The sequence below is a fragment of the Octopus sinensis genome, linkage group LG24 (assembly GCF_006345805.1).
Source record: "Octopus sinensis linkage group LG24, ASM634580v1, whole genome shotgun sequence".
In the NCBI taxonomy this organism is placed as follows: domain Eukaryota; kingdom Metazoa; phylum Mollusca; class Cephalopoda; order Octopoda; family Octopodidae; genus Octopus; species Octopus sinensis.
The window spans coordinates 10,773,659-10,798,726 of NC_043020.1; the positions used below are offsets into that span (position 1 = coordinate 10,773,659).

Here is a 25,068-nt window from a genome sequence, read left to right on the forward strand (position 1 = left end):
TATATATATGTATATATATACATATATATATATACAACATATATATATATATATATACTGTATATATGTATATATGTACATATATTGTATATGTATATATATACATATAATATATACCATTATTATATATATATATATATATATGTATATATGTAATATATATATATGTACATATATATTTATATATGTATATTATATATTATATATATATTTATTATATTATATATATATATATATGTATATATATTATATATATAATGTATATATATATATAGATATATATATATATATATGTATTATATATATATATATATTATGTATATATATATTATACTAGCAGTATCGCCCGGCGTGCTCAGGTTTGTAAAGGGACAATAACTATTAAAGCATTTTTAGATGAGTTATAGCCAAAAATAAGAAAAAAAATGGAAAAATGATGGTAAATTTTTTTGAGAGTTAAAAAGGTGGAGTTGCGTCCCCTAGACGTTCTGTGGTTGGTTTCTGATTCTCGACCCATGTCCGAATTTATCGATTTTTTCAGCTGGTGGAACTTTTCAAAATTTTATTTTTTTCGATGCGTTAGTTTTGAATTATGACATTGGGCTATGTTGTTGTCAATTCATCATAATCGGTTGAAAGCCGTGGTCAGGGTGAGGGTCACGAGAAACGACACACAGAAACGCACAGACAAACTGCCGTTTATATAGAGAGAGATATATATATGTATAATATATTATATACGCGCACATACGCACTTACGCCGGCTCGCGTTGCATACGCGTCGCATACACCTCGCCCTTGGACCTGACGAGACCTCCCGCCCGTTCCTGGGACCGTCGCGTGTCGTTGGGTTTTCCCACGCCTGTCTCCGCGGTACCACTCTTCCATCTTCCCCTCAGCTGGAGTCCTTTTTCCTTAACCCCCCCCCTTTTTCGTTACACACACGCGCACACATATACACACCTTGCCTATATATATACATCACTCTTACACACATTCAATCTACTCATTAATACCACCACGACACTGGACACACACACACACTACTACTCAACACACGCTGGCACGCTACATACGCCCCCACCCCTTCCCCTCCCTCCCTTCCTCCTTCCTTCTTTTTCTTACTACTGACCTCCCTTCCTCCTTCCTTCTTTTTCTTGTCTGCTAGCTGACCACTAGTCTCGCCCTACCTCACACGCCTACACACAGACGCACACACTAACACACACATATATTTTTTTGTTTTTTCATCTCGCCTCACACACACACATACACACACGCACATGCACACACTCACACATACACACACATCTGTTGGGTTACCAACCTTGTCTCCACTCTTTTGCCTTTAAAAACCCACTTTGCTCTTGTTATCGTCAACATCCGCCTTTCACCATGTGCAACTCGTAAACACCAGTCGTCTTTTTTCTCTTTCCCTGTTGCCCGCTCTGGGATCTTTCTTTCCTCTCTCTTCCTTCTTTATGTTTCGACGAAGAGCTCCGCTCGAAACGTCATACCTCCCTGCTTCCATCTCCTGAGCGCCTATTAATAATAATACTGTAATTGTTCCTGTTGTTGTTGTTTTTTTGTTTCCCTTTTTGGATTAAAATTATACCACTGCGCGCCTACACGGACCCCTGTACCTTGGATACCAACTCTCGGATTTTTTGCACCTACGGATTATTGTTACCATTCTTCCTGACCTACGGATCACCTGCAACCTTCTTCCGGAGTACCGCTTACCGTGATGTAAAATCATTACTTAATCTGTCCGTTGACTCTCAAATCTCTTTCCTGACTTTTTTTCAACCTTTTCTATTGTTTTCAAACTGTCTTCACCCTTTTTCTTCTTTCGTTGTTTTCCTGTTGTCTCTCCTTTTTCCTGCTTCGCCACCACCCACCTTTACCTGGTTGCCACCACCTCTCATCATGCCTGACTTGCACTCGTTCGTCCAACACCTTCAATCCCTCCTCAGCCGCTACCTCGCGTTCTTCCCCCCACAATGTTCCGCACCTGCTATAAAACTTTCCCGCTTGCTTTTTAAGAAAACCCGCCACTCTAGTCATCTTTCCTTTCTTAGCCGGTGCCTCCGCCATCATGTCACACCCCGCGGTTTCCTCTTGAAGTTCCACGCTACCCCCTATTCCTCCCCCTTCATCGAACCCACCCTCGCTCGGACCTCCCGCTCCCTCCTCCGCGCCACCATCCGCTCCACCCGCCCCCTCCTTGACTCCTCGACCATCAACTTCCCCAGGCCTACCTCCTTCTCTCCGCCCTCTGCCCTCCACTCTTCACCCAACCTATCCTCCGCTTCATTCTTAATCTCAACCACCAACTCTACAACCACCTCACACACACAAAAAACAAAAAACTCCACCTCCTCCTCAACCCGTCACCCCCTTCCCCATCCTCCCCCACTGTTCCCCCCCCTCCTTCGCACCTACCCCACCCTTCCACGGACCCCCCCACCGTGACCTTCCTACGCCTAACCCATCTTCACCCAACCACCCCTACCCTCCCCTTCACACCCCTGCACCCCCTCCGCCTGCCCCTAGTCCTCCCACCACCCCGCTTCCTCGCGCTGTTGTCACTATACCCCCCCACCTCCCCCTCTCCGCCGCTGAGCGCTCCCTCCTCAGTAAAGGTCTCCGCTTCACGCCACTCACGCGCCACTGTGATGTTCGAGACTCGGGCGGACGTCAACCTGTTCCTGCGCCGCCTCAAACTTCGCGCATACTACCACGCGTCCCCGCAGCGTCAAAACAATCAGGATTGCTTTTGGAGCTGGGGCGTCGTCCATCCATCTGGACGCCGCCCCCAGGCCTTTTCAGTAGCCTAGATTCGTTTGTACATGACTGCAACGCTTTGGTCCACCGTTTCAACTTTGAACCAAGACCCCGCCGAGCCAACCTCACTCGGGCCGAATCCATTGCCCTTCGCCACCTCCGCCGTCGTGATGACATTGTCATCAAACCGGCGGACAAAGGCGGGGCAGTGGTAGTGTGGCGCGCGGACCTATACAGGGAGGAAGCGCTCAACCAGCTTCAAAATCCACTCTTCTATCGCCTCCTCCCCTCCGATCCCACCTCCTCCTACCAACAACGAGTGTCCTCCACCATCCACGACCTCATCTCCTCCTCCGCTCTCCCCCTCACCGCCACCAACCTCATCGTCCGCACACCCCGCACCTCCACCATCTACTTCCTTCCCAAGATCCATAAACCCTCTAATCCTGGCCGTCCCATAGTCTCTGCCTGTAATTGCCCCACTGAACTCATCTCCCTATACCTCGACCGCATCCTGTCCCCCTTAGTCGCAGCCCTCCCATCCCACATACACGACACCAACCACGCCCTCCGTCTCTTCAATTCCTTTTCCTTCCCTTCCAGCCCCTCACACCTCCTCTTCACTTTAGATGTAAAATCCCTGTACACAGTGATTCCCCACAATGACGGTCTCCTAGCCCTCCAACACTTCCTCGACCGTCGTCCCGACCCCACCCCCAGCACCCCCACCCTTCTCCGTTTGGCCGAGCTCGTCCTCACCCTCAATTGCTTCACGTTCGCCGGGGAAACGTACCAACAGGTGTCCGGGGTCGCGATGGGAACTAGGATGGGCCCCAATTTCGCCAGTCTCTTTCTTGGCTACATTGAGGCCCAAGTGTTCTCCCAGTTCTCTGGGCCGACCCCCGAACTATACGGTCGCTATATCGACGACTGCGTAGGTGCCACCTCCCTTTCCGTGAACTTCTCTGCCAATTCATCTCTTTCCTTTCCAACTTTCACCCCCCCTTCAATTCACCTCCACCATCTCCAACACCTCTGTCAACTTCCTTGACATCTCTCTCCGCATCGATCACCCCTCCAGATCTCTCACCACCACCGCCTTTTTTAAACCTACGGATTCCCACCTCTATCTCAACTTCTCTTCCTCCCACCCCTTCCACACCAAACGAGCCATCCCCTACTCCCAGTTCCTCCGCCTCCGACGTTTGTGCAGCCGCGACCAGGATTTCGAGACCCAATCTCAATACCTGGCCCGCATGTTCAGACTCCGAGGTTACCCACCCATACTCCTCTCTGATGCCCTCACCCGCGCCCGTCGCATCGACCGCACTACCACCGCCCTGTCTCCTTCCCCCCGCCCACCCCCCAACCGCACCCCCTTCCCCCTCCTTTTCCACCCCTCTACCCTACCCCTTCGTCGCAAGATACTACGTGCCTTCCGTCGCCTCCAGCTTGATCCCACCACCCGCCCCATTTTCCCTAACCTACCCCTGTCCTCTTTCAAACGAGCCCGCAATCTGCGTGACCTCCTGGTCCACAGCACCCTCTCTCCTTCCCCCTCAGCCCCACACGGATCATTCCCTTGCTCTAGATCCCGCTGCAACACTTGCCCCTTCATCACCAACACCACCGCTGTCACCGGCTCCAACCTGCACACTGTACGCATTAGGCACTCTTTTACGTGCACCTCGTCTGGCCTTATTTACTGCATTAAATGCAACCTATGCGGGATGCTGTATGTAGGACAGACGGGACGCCGGTTGTCCGACCGTTTCACTGAGCACTTAAGGGACGTTCGCCTACACTCTCTTTCTCTCCCGTCGCACGCCACTTCCGTTCGGCCGGCCATTCCCTAGATGACATCTCAGTGTTTGGTCTCGCCCCCCACCAAGGTCGCCCACTTTCCAGGCTCCACTTGGAGCAACGCTACATCTTCACCCTACAAACTACCACCCCACACGGACTTAACACAGCCCCCTCCTCTTGAGATCTGTTTTTTTTTTTTTTTTTTTTTTGCACACCACCCACACACACACACCCACCTGCCTCCCCCACGCACACACCACCCACCTACCTCCCACACACACCCAACCACCTACCTCCCACACGCCTGTTCACACACACACATACGCAGACCCATTTACGTACATACATTCACACATTTAATCACACACACTTACAGACATACTAGCACACACTAACATACAAACCAACATGCACATACACACACACATACATACATACGCACACACATACATACTTACACACACACACACACACACAGACATACATACACACATACACACACACATACATACGCACATACATACACACACACTCACACACACACACACACCGCACGTACATACTTCACACACACACATGCAAACATACATGTAGGCACATACATACATACATGCCCACACATGCACACCCTTACACTGAATGCACACACACATACACCTTTTTGCATCCAGGCAGCCCCCCCTCTTTTCTGCTTTCCGGTTTTGGCTGATGGATCCTCGGTTCCCGCGTAGCGGGGCGTTCGAGGGCCTTTGCGCTCGCGCGCCTTGGCGCGCGCTGGGGGCTTGGTCGGCCCCTTGGGCTTGCGTTGTACTGCTTGTGCGTTGTGTGCGTGAGCGCGCTTTGTGCGTGTGGGCTTGCTTCGGATGTGCGCGTACGTATGTATGCATACATACCCACACACTCGCATGCATCCCTACCCACATACATACACGCACACATACTCACACACACACATACACACACATACCTGCACACACACACACATACATACATACACATACATACCTACTTCAGACATACACACACACAGACATACACCCATACACTCACACTCACACGCATACACACACACACATACACACGCACACGTACACATACACACACACACACACACCTACATACATACATTACACTTGTATACACACACACTTACATTCATACACACACACACCTACACAGCCATACCCTCATTCAGACACACACATCTACCTACACACACACAAACACACACGGACACACACCCATACATACATACATCTACACACACACGCCTACACACATACATACACACTACATAAAAACACACACACATATACATATACACACATACGCACACACACATATACTTATACACATGCACACACACACACACATACATACATACACCCATATACATACATACACACATACCCACATACTCCTATACGCACATACATACACAAAGACATACACACTTACACACTCACACAAACATACACACACACATACTTACACACACACTCACCTGCACGCGCACACACATGCATGACAAACACCCATACACTCACACTCACATACGTACACACCAACATAACACGCACACGCACACACACACCTACACTCCCACACACATACACACGCACCTACATACACACACGCACGCATACACACGCACACACACATACATTACACACGTACACACACACCCACATACACATGCATACACACACACACACAAACATGCACGGACACACCCAGACATACACCTATATACACACGCCCACACACGTACATACACACACATATACACACGCCCACACACCTACATACACACACATACATACACACACATACACGGACACACCCACACATACTTACATACATACACCTATACACACACGCCTACACACCTACATACACACACATGCATACACACACACACACATGTACGCACATACACACACATATACGCACATACATATATACCCACACACATGCACACACACACACACATACGCACATGCATGCATGCATGCACACGCGCACACCTACACGCATACACACACACACGCACGTACACATACATACATACACACACGCATACATACACCATACACATACATGCATCCGACACACACATACATACACACTCACACATACATACACACACACTTACTCACACACCTGTATGTACGCGCACACACATGCACATACACACACTTCCCCACACCCACACGTACATACATACACACTCACACACATACACACACACACACGGACATACATCTATGCACACACATACATACACACATACTCACATACATTCATCGCACACACTGCCACCCAGACATACACACAGACACACTCACACATCCACACACATACATACGTACGCGCATACTCGCAGGCACGCGCACATACGCACTTACGCCGGCTCGCGTTGCATACGCGTCGCATACACCTCGCCCTTGGACCTGACGAGACCTCCCGCCCGTTCCTGGGACCGTCGCGTGTCGTTGGGTTTTCCCACGCCTGTCTCCGCGGTACCACTCTTCCATCTTCCCCTCAGCTGGAGTCCTTTTTCCTTAACCCCCCCCCCTTTTCGTTACACACACGCGCACACATATACACACCTTGCCTATATATATACATCACTCTTACACACACATTCAATCTACTCATTAATACCACCACGACACTGGACACACACACACACACACTACTACTCAACACACGCTGGCACGCTACATACGCCCCCACCCCTTCCCCTCCCTCCCTTCCTCCTTCTTTTTTTCTTACTACTGACCTCCCTTCCTCCTTCCTTCTTTTTCTTGTCTGCTAGCTGACCACTAGTCTCTCCCTACACGCCTACACACAGACGCACACACTAACACACACCATATATTTTTTTGTTTTTTCATCTCGCCTCACACACACACATACACACACGCACATGCACACACTCACACATACACACACATCTGTTGGGTTACCAACCTTGTCTCCACTCTTTTGCCTTTAAAAACCCACTTTGCTCTTGTTATCGTCAACATCCGCCTTTCACCATGTGCAACTCGTAAACACCAGTCGTCTTTTTTTTTTCTTTCCCTGTTGCCCGCTCTGGGATCTTTCTTTCCTCTCTCTTCCTTCTTTATGTTTCCGACGAAGAGCTCCGCTCGAAACGTCATACCTCCCTGCTTCCATCTCCTGAGCGCCTATTAATAATAATACTGTAATTGTTCCTGTTGTTGTTGTTTTTTTGTTTCCCTTTTGGATTAAAATTATATGTATATAATTATATATATATATATATATATATATATATATTATAATATATATATATATATATATATATATGTATATATATATATGTATGTATATATATATATGTATGTATATATGTATGTATGTATATATGTATGTATGTATGTATGTATATAATATATATATGTATATATATATATATATATATATATATATATATATATATATGTATGTATATATATATATATATATATATATATGTATTCATAGATATGTATATGTGAAGGCGCATGGTTCAGTGGTTAGAGCATTGAACTTACAACCATGAGGTTGTGAGCTCAAATCCCGGAGTGGACTGTATGTTGTGTTCTTGAGCAAGACACTTTATTTCATGTTGCTCCAGTTCACTCAGCTGTAGAAATGAGTTGCGATGTTACTGGTGCCAAGCTGTATCGGCCCCTTTGCCTTTCCCTTGGATAACACTGGTGGCATGGAGAGGGGAGGCTGGTATGCATGGGCGACTGCTGGTCTTCCATAAACAACCTTGCCCGAACTTGTGCCTCAGAGGCTAACTTTCTAGATGCAATCCCATGGTCAGTCATGACCGAAGAGGGTCTCCAATATGTGTGTATACTGAAGATTAGAGGCTTTGAACGACCCGTCCGTTTTTTGTGTCGTCTATCTGAATGTTTTGCGTTCTTGTCCCATTTTGTATTTTTATATATATTTCTTATACATACATTATTGCGGCGTAACATACACCTTGTTCTCTTCTATGTATGTAAACATCCCACTACTTGTACTACTTCTACACACACTTTCTCTATACTTCACTAGTCTCTGTCTTTCTCTTTTCTCGCCTCTGATTCCTTGGTCTCCTCTTCCCCCACTCTCTCACATTTCTCTGTCTTTCTCACTTTGCACCTCACTGACCCTGCCCTTCTGTTGTCTCACCAATCCTTGGCACGCTCTCTTTCTTCTCCCCTCTTTAATTCCTTCTTTCTCTCTCTTCTCCCTCTCTTTGGTGCCTTTGTCCCTCTTTTTCTCTCTCTCTTTGATTCCTTTGCCCCCTTTTTTTTCTCTCTCTTCTCCTCTCATGTGACCGCCGGTCAACTAGCCTTTCGGCTTCCGAGCACCACCACGACAACACCGGTTTCTTCGTCTGCCGTAAGGCATTATTTTCCAAATACGCCAGCTAAGCTAAGTTGAACTGTCTAAAGTCGAAAGACACCTGTTGTTTTTGTTCTGTTATTATTATCATTGTTTTTTGTATTTATATTCGTGTAACATCGTCCGTTTTTCTGTCCTTGTTTCGAAATCTAATGCTTATAGCTTAGTTTTTCCTTGGGGCTGGCCAGATCGGAGCGATCTCAAGATTAATCAGCCGAAATTGCGAGGATGATCCGGTTCTTGACTGAAGATTAGAGGCTTCAAATGACCTGTCCGTTTTTTTTGTTGTCTATTTGAATGTTTTGCATTCTTGTCCCATTTTGCATTTTTATATATATTTTATATATATATATATATATATATATATATATATATATATATATGTATGTATACTATATATATAAGTATATATATACATATATACACATATATATATATATATATATATATATATGTATGTATACTATATATATAAGTATATATATACATATATACACATATATATATATATATATGCATATATATATATATATATATATATATATATATATTTATACACATATATATACTTATATCAAAGCCTTGTAAGTGGACTTCGTTGATAGAAATCTAAAAAAGTCTTTTCTATATATCGTGTGTGTGTGTGTGTGTGTGTGTGTTTGTGTTTCTGCTTGTCCCACATCACCATTTGACAAGCGTTGGTGTGTTTATGCCTGCATAACTTAGTCCTTCATCAAAGAGACTGACAGAGTAAGTTTCTAGGCTTAAAAAGTAAGTCCTGGGGTTGAACTTTTCGACCGAAAACCCGTTACGGTGGTGCTCCAGCAAGGCCACAGTCAGATGACCGAAAAGAGTAAAAGAATATATGTATGTGTATTTGAAGAGAGACACACAGACGTATGTATATACCACATCCCAGAACATACATGGTTTATAGGAGATAAGAATCATTTGTCGTGAACAATGGAATTCCCATATCATTTGATTTCATCAGTGGTTGAAAAGATGCAGATATTCTGTACGCTGTGGCAGTGGGATTTGACTGGCTTGTGGTGACCGGATGCTCTCCAATGATGATTTCTATGTAGAAGGATATCACATGATACGAGAACCCATGACAGACAATTCCTTTCTACTTCAAGGTACTTGTTGCATTTAGGCACTAGGCACTTATATGAGAAGATCTCTTAAGGCTAATAACTCTTTTACTTGTTTCAGTCATTTGACTGCGGCCATGCTAGAGCACCGCCTTTAGTCGAGCAAATCGACCCCGAGACTTATTCTTTGTAAGCCCAGTACTTATTCTATCGGTCTCTTTTACCAAACCGCTAAGTGACGGGGACGTAAACACACCAGCATCGGTTGTCAAGCAATGCTAGGGAGACAAACACAAACACACACACACATATATATATATATATATATATATATATATATGACAGGCTTCTTTCAGTTTCTGTCTACCAAATCCACTCACAAGGCTTTGGTCGGCCCGAGGCTATAGTAGAAGACACTTGCCCAAGATGCCACGCAGTGGGACTGAATCCGGAACCATGTGGTTGGTTAGCAAGCTACTTACCACACAGCCACTCCTGCGCCTATTTAAATATATATCTGTGTCTGTGTCTCTGTCTGTCTGTCTCTCTCTTTCTCTCTCTGTCCTTGTATCGATGATTGTGAGTGCCTCAGTCATACAAGTGATATGGTTCATTTCCATTCTTCCATAATAACATATTCAAACTATGTATGTTATCTTGCTTGAAACAGATAAGCGCTGGCAACAGGGAAGGTATCTGGCAACAGAAAATCTACCTCTATGAATTTCATCTGAACCATGCAAACATGAAAAAATTTTACTTTCTACTAGCACTATGACCCATGCATATACAGCTGCGTGCGTGCGCACATACACGCGAGTACTGTCCAAATCTCCGACCAATCACATACAGCTAGCTGGCATTCAATTGGCGTATCAAGTTTCGGGCATTTTGATTGGGTTTTGGATAGAATATTCACAAAAAAGTCACTTCTATTGATTTTTTTAATGGCTTTGCGGGGTGACTGAGGAAATGTAAAGATGTGCACGACCACCCTTGGACGGTTTTGAATGACCTTAGAAAGTGCGAGCCCTCTAGCTGAAAAATTGTGGATTTGTGTAAAGGACATGCACACACACACACACACACACACATAGACAGACATTTTGCCATTTATATATATTGAGATGTTCAGTCATTAGACTGCAGGTATGGTAAGGCACCACCATGAAGAAATTTTAGTCGAACGAATCAACACCAGCACTTATTTTCCATTTTTTTAAAGCTTGGTACTAATTGTATAAACCTCTTTTTCCAAATCACTAAGTTATGGGGATGTAAACACACCAACACTGGTTGTCGAGCAGTTGAGGGTGAGTTCAAATGCAAACACACACACACACACACACACACACCTTGAGCTTCTTTCAATTTCTGTCAACAAAATCCACTCATAAGGTTTTCATTGGCTAAGGCTATAGTAGAAGACACTTACCCAAAGTACCCGTTTCTTTACTACCCACAAGGGGCTAAACACAGAGGGGACAAACAAGGACAGACATAGGTATTAAGTCGATTACATCGACCCAAGTGCGTAACTGGTACTTATTTAATTGACCCCGAAAGGATGAAAGACAAAGTCGACCTCGGCGGAATTTGAACTCAGAACGTAGCGCCAGACGAAATACCGCTAAGCATTTCGTGCACCGTGCTAATGTTTCTGCCAGCTCGCCGCCTTTGTACTACCCAAAGTACCACATAGTGGGACCGTATCCATGCATGCACACATACACACACACACAGATCTGGTATCCCGTGTGAATTTTCTTTTAAGATAATTAGTTTAACATATAATTCATATACAACAACATGAGATGCAGTACAAAGTTTTGTCAGTGAACAGGTCGCGGTTTCAAAGTTTTGTCAGTGAACAGGTCGCGGTCTCAAAGCAACGAAAATATTTTGACAAATTAAATTTAAATGTTGAAGTGAATCTAGCGGTTTTGTGTGTTTCTTAAATGGCTTATAAACACCTTCCACGCTGCAATTGTTTTCGTTCCAGCACACAATCTCAGATCAAGTCACTTGCTATGCAAGTACATCTCCGTAATAATTCACATAAAAACCCATTTATTGTATGAGAAACCATTTATATTGTATGAGAAGTGTCCAAGTTCGTAGAAACATGAAAAGACTTGGGAAAACATTCTTGTATAGGGACAAAACAAATTTCTCTCTCTTCCAACAATGACACAACAACTGCACTTAGAAACACAATGTTATTCGTCTCCTTCTTGCACAATAACTTGATTAAAAGCATGAATCATTACAAGTACTAGACCTCACAATGCTTCATGACGGTTTCTGCTCACCACTTGTGCATAACATAGCAAAAAAAAAAAACAAAAAAAACATGGGAACTGCATACTGGAAACCAACCTTCCTTTTTTAAAACATACAAAATATACTTTATTGTTATTCAGCTGCTAACACTCTATAAGACTCAAACCACACAATGGAGTGTTGTTTTCACATCCTGGAAGATGTTACTGTTACATAAAACAAACACAAATATCCTGACTTATTTGAACCTTTAGCTTGTCCTAAGCATGACATGTGAAACCCAAGAAAAGCATATTTATCTGGTATCTGTGTCAATGGTTTTTCAACATCCAGGTGTAACTTGAGACTTATGAAAGGAAAGTTTTATATTACTCGAGAATCTGAGAACAAGCACGGATTCATAGGAGGAAAAAATTAAGAAAAAAGCTGAGGACAGCAAAAATGGTTAAAAGATCCTCTAATTGGGTGTCAGTGACCAAAATCTTGTCTCTTCTTTCTACTTATTTTTATTACTCCTACAATGATCCCTTCAGCAACTAGTTACCTACCATGCCCACCCATGATGAATCAACAAACTCAGCTCTCTACAGCTTCTAGATCCCAGCTCTGCTAGCCAGAAATAGATGTCAATTACCTACCATGCCCACCCATGATGAATCAACAAACTCAGCTCTCTACAGCTTCTAGATCCCAGCTCTGCTAGCCAGAAATAGATGTCAATTACCTACCATGCCCACCCATGATGAATCAACAAACTCAGCTCTCTACAGCTTCTAGATCACAGCTCTGCTAGCCAGAAATAGATGTCAATTACCTACCATGCCCACCCATGATGAATCAACAAACTCAGCTCTCTACAGCTTCTAGATCCCAGCTCTGCTGGCCAGAAATAGATGTCAATTACCTACCATGCCCACCCATGATGAATCAACAAACTCAGCTCTCTACAGCTTCTAGATCCCAGCTCTGCTAGCCAGAAATAGATGTCAATTACCTACCATGCCCACCCATGATGAATCAACAAACTCAGCTCTCTACAGCTTCTAGATCACAGCTCTGCTAGCCAGAAATAGATGTCAATTACCTACCATGCCCACCCATGATGAATCAACAAACTCAGCTCTCTACAGCTTCTAGATCACAGCTCTGCTAGCCAGAAATAGATGTCAATTACCTACCATGCCCACCCATGATGAATCAACAAACTCAGCTCTCTACAGCTTCTAGATCCCAGCTCTGCTGGCCAGAAATAGATGTCAATTACCTACCATGCCCACCCATGATGAATCAACAAACTCAGCTCTCTACAGCTTCTAGATCCCAGCTCTGCTAGCCAGAAATAGATGTCAATTACCTACCATGCCCACCCATGATGAATCAACAAACTCAGCTCTCTACAGCTTCTAGATCCCAGCTCTGCTAGCCAGAAATAGATGTCAATTACCTACCATGCCCACCCATGATGAATCAACAAACTCAGCTCTCTACAGCTTCTAGATCCCAGCTCTGCTAGCCAGAAATAGATGTCAATTACCTACCATGCCCACCCATGATGAATCAACAAACTCAGCTCTCTACAGCTTCTAGATCCCAGCTCTGCTAGCCAGAAATAGATGTCAATTACCTACCATGCCCACCCATGATGAATCAACAAACTCAGCTCTCTACAGCTTCTAGATCCCAGCTCTGCTGGCCAGAAATAGATGTCAATTACCTACCATGCCCACCCATGATGAATCAACAAACTCAGCTCTCTACAGCTTCTAGATCCCAGCTCTGCTAGCCAGAAATAGATGTCAATTACCTACCATGCCCACCCATGATGAATCAACAAACTCAGCTCTCTACAGCTTCTAGATCACAGCTCTGCTAGCCAGAAATAGATGTCAATTACCTACCATGCCCACCCATGATGAATCAACAAACTCAGCTCTCTACAGCTTCTAGATCCCAGCTCTGCTAGCCAGAAATAGATGTCAATTACCTACCATGCCCACCCATGATGAATCAACAAACTCAGCTCTCTACAGCTTCTAGATCCCAGCTCTGCTGGCCAGAAATAGATGTCAATTACCTACCATGCCCACCCATGATGAATCAACAAACTCAGCTCTCTACAGCTTCTAGATCACAGCGCTGCTAGCCAGAAACAGAAGTCAATTCCCATACCCTATTGTCTTCAAACAAATGGAAAGGACGCACAAGACATTTTTCCACAGCCATTTTGGTGCTGTTGAATCAATGCTGAATTATTTGCAAGCAGACATTTTAATGTTTCACTGGTTTTTCTCTCTCTTTCTGCTCTCGCCTTATGTGTGTGAACATATTTCTATTTATGTGTCTGAGGAGATGGAAAGTGTGTATGGTGAGCCAGAGGACTGTGTCAAGTTCCACTGCCTGTTTTGGTATAATAATAATGTGTACAGTGCTCAGGTGCACTACAACTCATCTAAAGTGTATATATAATCAGGTGTAGTTTCGGCGGATTTCGGAAAGCATGAGGGCCTTAAAGGATGCAGTTTCATGGCAGTCAACAACTGACGCAGGCAGTTTATTCCATGCTTCAGCAACTCTGAGCGTGAAAAAATGTTTCCGAAAGTCATGGGAGCTGTGTTGTTTTCTGACTTTGTAGGCATGTCCACGTGTGTTAGACACATGGAGATCAAAAAGGTGTTCAGTGTTGTTGTTGGTGAGGTGGTATGGTTTCTAAAGCTGGATACCCTTCTTAATGACAACAACTGTAAAGAGTGTATTGGGCGTTTTTTACACAGCACCAGCCTTAAGGAAGTTACCTGGCAACTCACAAGACATGACCTCTCAGCTGAGGTGTGGGAACATTTTGAAGGAGGTCCAACCCATGCCAGCATGGGAGGCGGATGTTAAACAATGATGATGATAATGATGATATGAGTGTAAGTGTGTGAATAATTATGTCTCCTTGGATTGACACTGTGTGATACAAGCAGTATTGTTCATTTCTGCCATACAAGCAGTATTGTTCATTTCTGCCATACAAGCAGTATTGTTCATTTCTGATATTTTGTGAGAACACATCTGGCCATGGGAAAAGGAATTACAACCGTGTTTCGTGGTCTGCTACCACAACAGCTCCTTTATAGGATCCAGTTAGCTCAAGGCATCATCAGGAGGAACCACGTCCGGTTTCGGCCTCTACTCCTGTACCGTTTTGATGTGGTGGGACCCCCCCCTTTCGGAGGTGTCTTCAGCTCTGGTGTTGGATGCATGTCTCCTTTCTTCTGTTCCCTGGCCTCTTCGATGTATCATCAGCGAGTGTCAGCCGGTGACTGACTGTCTTGTCAAATTTTTCCCTTTAAATACCTGTCACATAGGCTCCAGCAGGCAGCCCCAGCAAGTTGTTACGTGACACTGTCTCACCTTAACTGACTAGTGAAGGCGCGTAGTTTTAGCCCATGCTTTTTCTAAACGACCGTCACCTGTCAGGCAACCCCAGCAAGTTGTCACGTGACACTGTCTCACTTTGCTTGGAAACAAGTGCAGGTTGGTGACAGGAAGGGCATCCAGCTATAAAAAAAAAATCTGTCAAACCCATGCAAGCATGGAAAAGTAGACATTAAAACAATAAGGATGATGAAAGTGTTTTAAGAGAGTATCTGAAAACCAAGTCAAAATAGAGTACAAGACTGAATGAAAAAGAGTACAAAATATCAACATACCACTTTAAGGTAATATCTGATGGCCAGTTTGTAGAAAGACAAATCAACAGAATAATCCGCTAGCATCTCATATTGTTTCATCAGGCTCTTGATATTCTCGCTATCTGATGATTTTTTCTCTAGTGTTGTCAGTTTGTCCTGGACTATTTCACTCTTCTGAGCTGTTGGAGAAGAAAAGATTGAATAATTTCATTTTAAAAATGTTAATATTATTATTGAGTGCAAGAACAATGCATACCATCAAAGTGACACCAGGGTATAAATATACAAAGTTCAATATACCCACCATGGCTACCTGCCTGATAAGAGTACACCAGGCATCACAACTATATGTGCACAACATGGTGATTCTTCTTCTTAGTTATCATTAAGCTGGTTGTAGGAACATAAATTGTGACGAAAGTTTGGTGGAAGATTTTAAATGAGAACTTTTGTAAACAAGACATTTGTACTTCAGAGCTGGAGGCAGTTTCAGGCGAGTTGTTATCAAAAAGGTTAACAAACATATTTACTTCCCATAAATATCCCACTGTGTGGCACTTTGGGTAGGTGTCTTCCGCTATAGCCCCGAGCTGACCGAAGCTTTGTGATTGAATTCGGCAGGCGGAAGTTACTGCCGTGTGTGTATATGTGCGTGTAGGTGCTTGTGCCTCTCCGAAAGAGAGAGAGAGAGGGATAACTTGTGGCAAAACCATGCAAAGTTAGTGAGACATGCTTCTCTTTTAGCAACCAGCTCTCCTGTGGTTCATATTTTTAAAAGTAAGACCAACTAGGTGTTCATTTATTCTACACACTAAGAAAATATGTTTAGTTGTAAAAAAACAATCCACTTCAACTCTGTTTTTATGATGTGAACTTTTTGTTTTAAGGTTATCGAAATGAAAACCTAATCAACTTTTACTGTTGATTTATGTTCCTAACAACAAATTAATAATGACCAAGTTATTTAAATCCTTTATTGTTTTAAAAATTAATTGAGAAAAATGCGCAGGAGTGGCTGTGTGGTAAGTAGCTTGTTAACCAACCACATGGTTCCGGGTTCAGTCCCACTGCGTGGTATCTTGGGCAAGTGTCTTCTGCTATAGCCCCGGGCCGACCAATGCCTTGTGAGTGGATTTGGTAGACGGAAACTGAAAGAAGCCTGTCGTGTATATATATATATGTGTGTGTGTGTGTGTGTGTGTGTTTGTCCCCCTAGCATTGCTTGACAACCGATGCTGGTGTGTTTATGTCCCCGTTACTTAGCGGTTCAGCAAAAGAGACCGATAGAATAAGTACTGGCCTTACAAAGAATAAGTCCCGGGGTCGATTTGCTTGACTAAAGTCGGTGCTCCAGCATGGCGACAGTCAAATGACTGAAACAAGTAAAAGAGTAAAAGAGTAATGTATTTCTACAGAAATTTGATGACAAATGTGTTAATTTCTGAAGTTAATATATCTTTTTTTATTTCAAAGATTTTACCACCATTACTCATACTTCCAGGAATGTCTTAATTTGCAGTTAAGCAATTATTTATATACATACTTGATGACTTCTTTTGATAATACTTATGTATTATACGTCGTTATCATCACCATTCTCATTGTTGCTGATTTAACTTTTGCATGCTTGCATGGGTCAGATAGAATTTGTTAAGTTAGATATTTTACAATGGGATGCTCTTCCTCTTGCTAACCCTCACTAGTTTCTAAGCCATGTAATATTTCCCCTTGGCCATGTTTTCACAAAAGACCAAAAATATATGACCCCTCTTGTATGATGGTGACTCTTACTCTTTTACTTGTTTCAGTCATTTGACTGCGGCCATGCTGGAGCACCGCCTTTAATCGAGCAACTCGACCCCGGGTCTTATTCTTTCGTAAGCCCAGTACTTATTCTATCGGTCTCTTTTTGCCGAACCGCTAAGTAACGGGGACATAAACACACCAGCATCGGTTGTCAAGCGATGTTGGGAGGGGACAAACACAGACACACAAACATATACACACACATATATATATACATATATACGACGGGCTTCTTTCAGTTTCCGTCTACCAAATCCACTCACAAGGCTTTGGTCGGCCCGAGGCTATAGTAGAAGACACTTGCCCAAGGTGCTACGCAGTGGGACTGAACCCGGAACCATGTGGTTGGTAAACAAGCTACTTACCACACAGCCACTCCTTATGATGTAGTATTTCTCAGCATTGAATTATGGATTTATATTGAACAGTAGAGATGGATTGAATTATTTTAAACTGCATTATTACATAGATTTATATCAGAAAATAACTCACCAATGCTATAAAATTTTTTCAGTTTCCTGTCATCATTGAAGCCAATGTTAACCAGCTTTTTCAAAGAATGGCGTGCTACTCCGTATTGTCCAGCTTCAAAGCATATCTGGAAAGGCAATGTGAGAGAAACCAAAAATAGGGCTTAGAAGAGCAAAATATAAGCATGGACATAGAAGGCAGTGTGTGGTGGTTTAAATAAACATAGTCGTCAGTAAGTATTGTCTTGAGGCCTAGGACTCATAGGACTGGTTGCCTAGATTCCATGGCATATAAGTAACCAAGATCACGGATCTTTTCGGTTTGAACGGTAGTTTTTAAAAATAATTTCTAGGTGACTAAAAAAATGTTAAACTTCGTATACTGGTAGAATGTGTTTATAAAACATCTTTTTCTCTTGGTTTTATTGAGAAAATTCTACGGTTTGTAAGATATTTGTTGTTTTTTTTCCTTCAATTTCTTCAATTTCAACCAATCAATGACGTCTATTGAGGTAAAAAAAAACATTCTGTGCCGTATGAATATGTCCCTCGTTTAAGAAACAGATTGGGATCTTTTTGGTTTGAACGGAAGTTTTTAACATAATTTCTAGGTAACTAAACACTTTTAAACTTCGTATACTGGTAGAATGTGTTTATAAAACATCTTTTTCTCTTGGCTTTATTGAGAAAATTCTACAGTTTGCAAGATATTTGTTGGTTTTTTTTTCCTTCAATTTCTGCAATTTCAACCAATCAATGACGTCCACTGAGGTAAAAAAAACATTCTGTGCTGTATGAATATGTCCCTCGTTTAAGAAACAGATTGGGTTTATTTACATTTGTGAAGAAAAAAAGATACCCTTCCCCCCACCCCTAACCCTTAACCCTAAAACAGATTGAAATGCAATAGATCGATACTAGGGTCATAATTATGGGTGACAATTTCATATGACACCGCTAGAAAAAACTGCCGTTCAAACCGAAAAGATCCCAGATCACAATGGTCCCCCTGAACAGGACACCGATCCTTTGCAGAGTTACCCATTTATAACTGAGTGAATTGGAGCAGTGGGAAATGAAGGGTTTTGTTCAAGAACACAATGCACCGCCCAGTCTAGGAACTGAAACCGCGATCTTGCAATCATGAGTGCAACACTTTAGCTACTAGGCCGCATGACTTCTCTGTTATAAGAAGGAAAGGAAAAGAAAGAAAAATATTCAATATTCATGGCTTCATTTCGCCTACAACACATGGAACCTCTCTTCCCTTTCAGATCGAGGGGGGGGACCCCTTTCGGTCACGACACTGACCATGGGATTGCACCTAGAAAGTTACCCTCCTAGTTACAAGTCTGGGCAAGATGGTTTATGGAAGACCAGCAGTCGCCCATGCATACCGGCCTCCCCTCTCCACGCCACCAGTGTTATCCAAGGGAAAGGCAAAGGGGCCGACACAGCTTGGCACCAGTGACGTCACAACTCATTTCTACAGCTGAGTGAACTGGAGCAACATGAAATAAAGTGTCTTGCTCAAGAACACAACACGCAGCCCGGTCCGGGATTCGAGCTCACAACCTCATGATCGTAAGCTCGACGCTCTAACCACTGAGCCTATGCCTTCTCTCCTTTCAGATACATTTCAGTTTTAACTACAAGACATGGAATTCTCGCTTCCCTTTCAACTACAGTATTTGATGGCATAAAACACTCATGAACATATTAGATGCACCCCAATTTCAGCATGTAACATTGGCAAAACTACACATATAGGACTTAGGGTAATTTTTTGAGATATTTTTTAAGGAAAATATGGACTTGTACTTGTGGCGACAATCACCCTGGGCGGGTTGAGTCGGCTTCTACTAACACCCTCGAGGCATCTCGAACCAAAGTCCATCCCCTCCTCATTTTGTGAGTAAAATTGAGAAACAGAAACTACAGAAGTTTACATACATACATCCACCCATCCATACATAATATATAAATTTACACATACATCCGTGTGTGCCAGCCTCGCCTGGCCTCCGTGCCAGTGACACATAAAAAACACCATCCGAGCGTGGCCGCTCACCAGCCTCGTCTGGCACCTGTGTCGGTGGCACATAAAAAACACCATCCGAGCGTGGCCGTTCGCCAGACTCGTCTGGCACCTGTGTCGGTGGCACATAAAAAGCACCCACTACACTCACGGAGTGGTTGGCATTAGGAAGGGCATCCAGCTGTAGAAACACTGCCAGATCTGACTGGCCTGGTGCAGCCTTCGGGCTTCCCTGACCCCAGTTGAACCGTCCAACCCATGCTAGCATGGAAAGCGGATGTTAAACGATGATGATGATGATGATAATGATGATGAAGATGAATCGTCCATCCAGAGAATGACAACAACCCCACCACTTGAGAGCCTCATTTCTCAGATGGGCTGCCAAGCACTTATATTAACCAAATAGACTGCTTTGTGGATTCATTCTAGCTGATCTTACTAATCGGTTTCACACTGGATATTACTTAACGGTACTGTTATATAACATCCAGTTATTTTATATCTAATGTGAAACTGATTGGTAAGACCAGCTGAAATGGATCTATAATACAGCATCTCGAAAGAGTCCAGAAGCTGGCTACCCACATGGTTCTTGGTCTCAAGCATTTGTCTTATGAAGAAAGGCTGAAGACGCTCGACCTTTATTCTCTCGAAAAATGCCACCGCCGTGGTGATCTCATTCTCGCTCACAACATCATAAGCGGAGAGTGTAACCTCTCGAAAGAGCTGTTCTTCACTCCTGCTCCAGAGTGTGGGCTGCGGGGTCACTCCGAAAAGCTCTATCTACAATGATTTCATCTCAATCGAAGGAGAGGAGCTTTCTCCGTCCGGGTTGCGGATCCGTGGAATAAGCTACCGGATAAGATAGTGAAGATGCCGACAACCGCTCGGTTCAAAGTCTCTCTTGACCAGAAATGGCCTGAACTCTTTGTATGACCACCCTCCCTGTACATAACTCCCTGTCCCCCTACATGGCCTTGCTTTTGCCTTTTGAGCCAATAAAAACTGAATTGAATTATAATACTGTATACTTTGATTAATAATGTGTATGTGTACGTTACTGTCTCTTTTCCCCGACATCACATGGTGGTTGTAAGGTGGTCATACAAGCAGTGTCCTTCATTTCCAATCTTTTATATGTACGGTCATGGGAAATATTACCTTACTGGAAACAAATGAGGATCGGAAACAGAAAGGGTAAGCAACTGTGGAAAGATTTATCTCAACAAATTCCACCCGATCCATGCAAGCATGAAAAGTGGACAATAAACCATAATGATGTAATATTTTTTTTATTAGGGGAATATTAGAAGATAAAATATAAATGATTATTTTGCACATGATTTATCACTAAATTTTTCTCTATTTCTCCTACATAATTAATCAATTTGTTCTAACATATTTCTTAATGCTTATTAGTTTGTTCTAATTAAGTTATAATTTACATTCCATTCAAGATAGAAAAAACATATAGATGGTGGGAAGAGTAATATCATCTGACTGTTGCCGAATTCCACAATAATGAGCTTAACCCTATCATATGACAGGAAATAAAATTTTGTTCCTCTATACTATTCCATTCAATCTTTATATATAAAAGAGAGGTTGTGTGTCTGTCTCCTACGATTTAGATTCCTAACTACTCCCACATTTTGCGGTGCAGTTTAACCCAAACTGGGTATCTTATAGTCGTGATTCATATCGAGCCCTTCTGGGTATTAGCGCGCGTCTACGATGAGTCTACGATTTTAAAAATAATTTACCATCATTTTTTCCATTTTAATGCATTTTTTTCGCTATTATATAACTCTCTAAAAATGTCTACGATGAGTCAACGATTTAAAAAAAAAATTACCATCATTTTTTTCCCATTTTTAATGCATTTTTTGCTATTTTTTGGCTATAACTCTCTAAAAATGCTTATATAGTTATTTCCCTTACAAACCCGAGCAACGCCGGGCAATACTGCTAGTACCTTATAAAGGAAATTACCAATGTAATTTAATTGTATTATTTGCATGTAATTGTATGGAGGAAAGTGCAGGTGTAGCTGTGTGGTTCCAGGTTCAATCCCATAGCATGGTACCTTGGGCTATTGTCTTTTGCTTTAGCTTCAGATCAGATGGAAAAAGAAACTTGTCAGATGTGTGTATGTATATATATATATATATATATATATATATATATATATAAGAGTAGTTGAATGAATTATCTTATTATGGATAATTCGGTTAACCGATACCTGGGTAGCAAATTCACGTCAGAAAAACACGGTTGAGGCTACATGCCAAGGGCAGAGATCACGTGCTTTCGTGTGGAAATTTGTGTCTTTTTTTATTTTCATTTATTTGTGTACATATATGTTTGTATGTATGCATATATTTTATTTATTACACTATATATATATATATATATATATATATATATCTAATTATAACAATGAGGGTCTTTGCAACAAGTTGCTAGACCACATACCGAAAGTATTAGAAATAGCAGCCAGAGGACTGTTATTTCTTTTACTACAAAAAATATGTCACCATCGACAACAGTATTTGTAACTCATTATATATATATATATATATATATATATATATATATATATATATATATATATATATATATCTAATTATAACAATGAGGGTCTTTGCAACAAGTTGCTAGACCACATACCGAAAGTATTAGAAATAGCAGCCAGAGGACTGTTATTTCTTTTACTACAAAAAATATGTCACCATCGACAACAGTATTTGTAACTCATTATATATATATATATATATATATATATATATATATATATATATATAAAACTTACTTGGAAGAAGACGAGTGGCGTTCAATCATATAATAACAATTTAATAAATAAAACATATGCATACATACATACCTACATCTATATGTATATATACATGCATAAATGGTGCCTTCAAAACACGGAGTAGACAAAGCAGGGGCAGCTGAAGAAGGGGAATGTTCCTTGTGTTGTATGTCTTGTTCTCTGTTTATTCGTTGTTAAAAAAAAGTCCATTTCCTTGTTTGTGTTTATGTTTTTGTTTCTCATCGTGTTCTACATTTATTTGTGGTGTCCTGTACCCATATATGCATGTATATATACATATAGATCTAGGTATGTACATATATGTATGTATGTATGCATATGTTTTATATATATATATATATATATATATATATATATATATATATATATATATATATATATATATATATAAATAATAAATATTAGGGAATAAATCCAAATTTACAGGGAAAAAAATCAGATTTAGGATTAAATCCAATTTTATAGTAAAATATTATAAAATATTATTAGAGACAAAACCACTATTTTGCAAAACAAACAAGGAAAGACTTAATCAATACATAAAATTTTAATAAATAGTCAAAAAAACCGCCACTACAATCGTTTCTTGTCTTGATCGACAATCTTCAGGTGGACTTCCAATAATTCAGTGTCTTCCTTGTTTGTTTTGCAAAATAGTGGTTTTGTCTCTAATAATATTTTATATATATATATATATATATAACGGGAAGGTTTACGAAAATAAACAAAAGACGAAGGCAGGTGGAGTACAAACAAACAAATGTATTAGTATGGCGCTCAGGAATAGAAATAGAACAAGTCTTTTACGTTTTGAGCCTATGCTCTTCGACAGAAAGATACACAGAAAAAATCAAGAAGAGAAACAAGGAGAGAAAAGATCAAGGTTAAAAGTGTAGACGTCGTGGTGTATTTCAAGGATTTCACATCAATAACAAAGTCACTTTGATCCGTGTAGGAGAGGTGCAGCCAGAGGGTAGGTGTCCTTAGAGGTAAAAAAATCCAATGGAGAGGTTAATGTCCATCGAGGAAATGTAAGAGTTGGTAGTGGTAGTGGTAGAATATAGGATAAAAGTGAGACGACGTGAGCGCGTGATATATAACAGGAAGGTTTACGAAAATAAACAAAAGACGAAGGCAGGTGGAGTACAAACAAACAAATGTATTAGTATGGCGCTCAGGAATAGAAATAGAACAAGTCTTTTACGTTTCGAGCCTACGCTCTTCGACAGAAAGATACACAGAAGAAAAAAAACAAGGAGAGAAACAAGGAGAGAAAAAAATGCGTGTAGGAGCTAATGATCTATCATGGCGTTCTGACCTATATATATATATATATATATATATATATATATCCAAGACCTTTGGAGATATACTGTGATTGAGAAGACCCGACAATTAACATGAGATTGCAGCTATGGCCAATGCCAGTGTTGCATGCCCAGTTCATCTAAGAGTACCCTTGATGCGTTGGGCGATATGATACGATATGCTTGAGAAGACCTGTTGAATGAAGTAAAACCAAAATCATAGCTGTCATCAGTATTTAAAATAATGATCTTATCCTTATTTATATAAATTTATAGATTTACTTCATCATTATATTCACTATGGTGGTATTTTGACCATATAGCACGTGGAGTTTAGCTGGCAGAAACGTTAGCAAGCCGGGCTAAATGCTTTGTGTTATTTCGTCCGCTGCTGCGTTCTGAGTTCAAATTCTGCCAAGGTCGACTATGCCTTTCATCCTTTCGGGGTCGATAAATTAAGTACCAGTTAGACACTGGGGTCGATGTAATCAACTTAATCCGTTTGTCTGTTCTTGTTTGTCCCCTCTATGTTCAGCCCCTTGTGG

At 41.9% G+C, this 25,068-nt stretch overlaps 1 protein-coding gene across 1 annotated transcript in view; it reads right to left on the reverse strand.

The window, feature by feature from the left end:
• Positions 1-15,314: 15,314 nt before the first annotated feature.
• The window catches only part of LOC118767821 (tonsoku-like protein), a 52,769-nt gene continuing 43,015 nt past the window's right edge, over positions 15,315-25,068 (reverse strand). Inside the window, exons 6-8 of the mRNA XM_036513084.1 lie at positions 18,362-18,467; positions 16,082-16,242; positions 15,315-15,440 (exon numbers count right to left, since the gene is read on the reverse strand). Of these exons, the coding sequence (XP_036368977.1) occupies positions 15,315-15,440; positions 16,082-16,242; positions 18,362-18,467 (393 nt within the window). The remainder of the gene's footprint in view (positions 15,441-16,081; positions 16,243-18,361; positions 18,468-25,068) is intronic.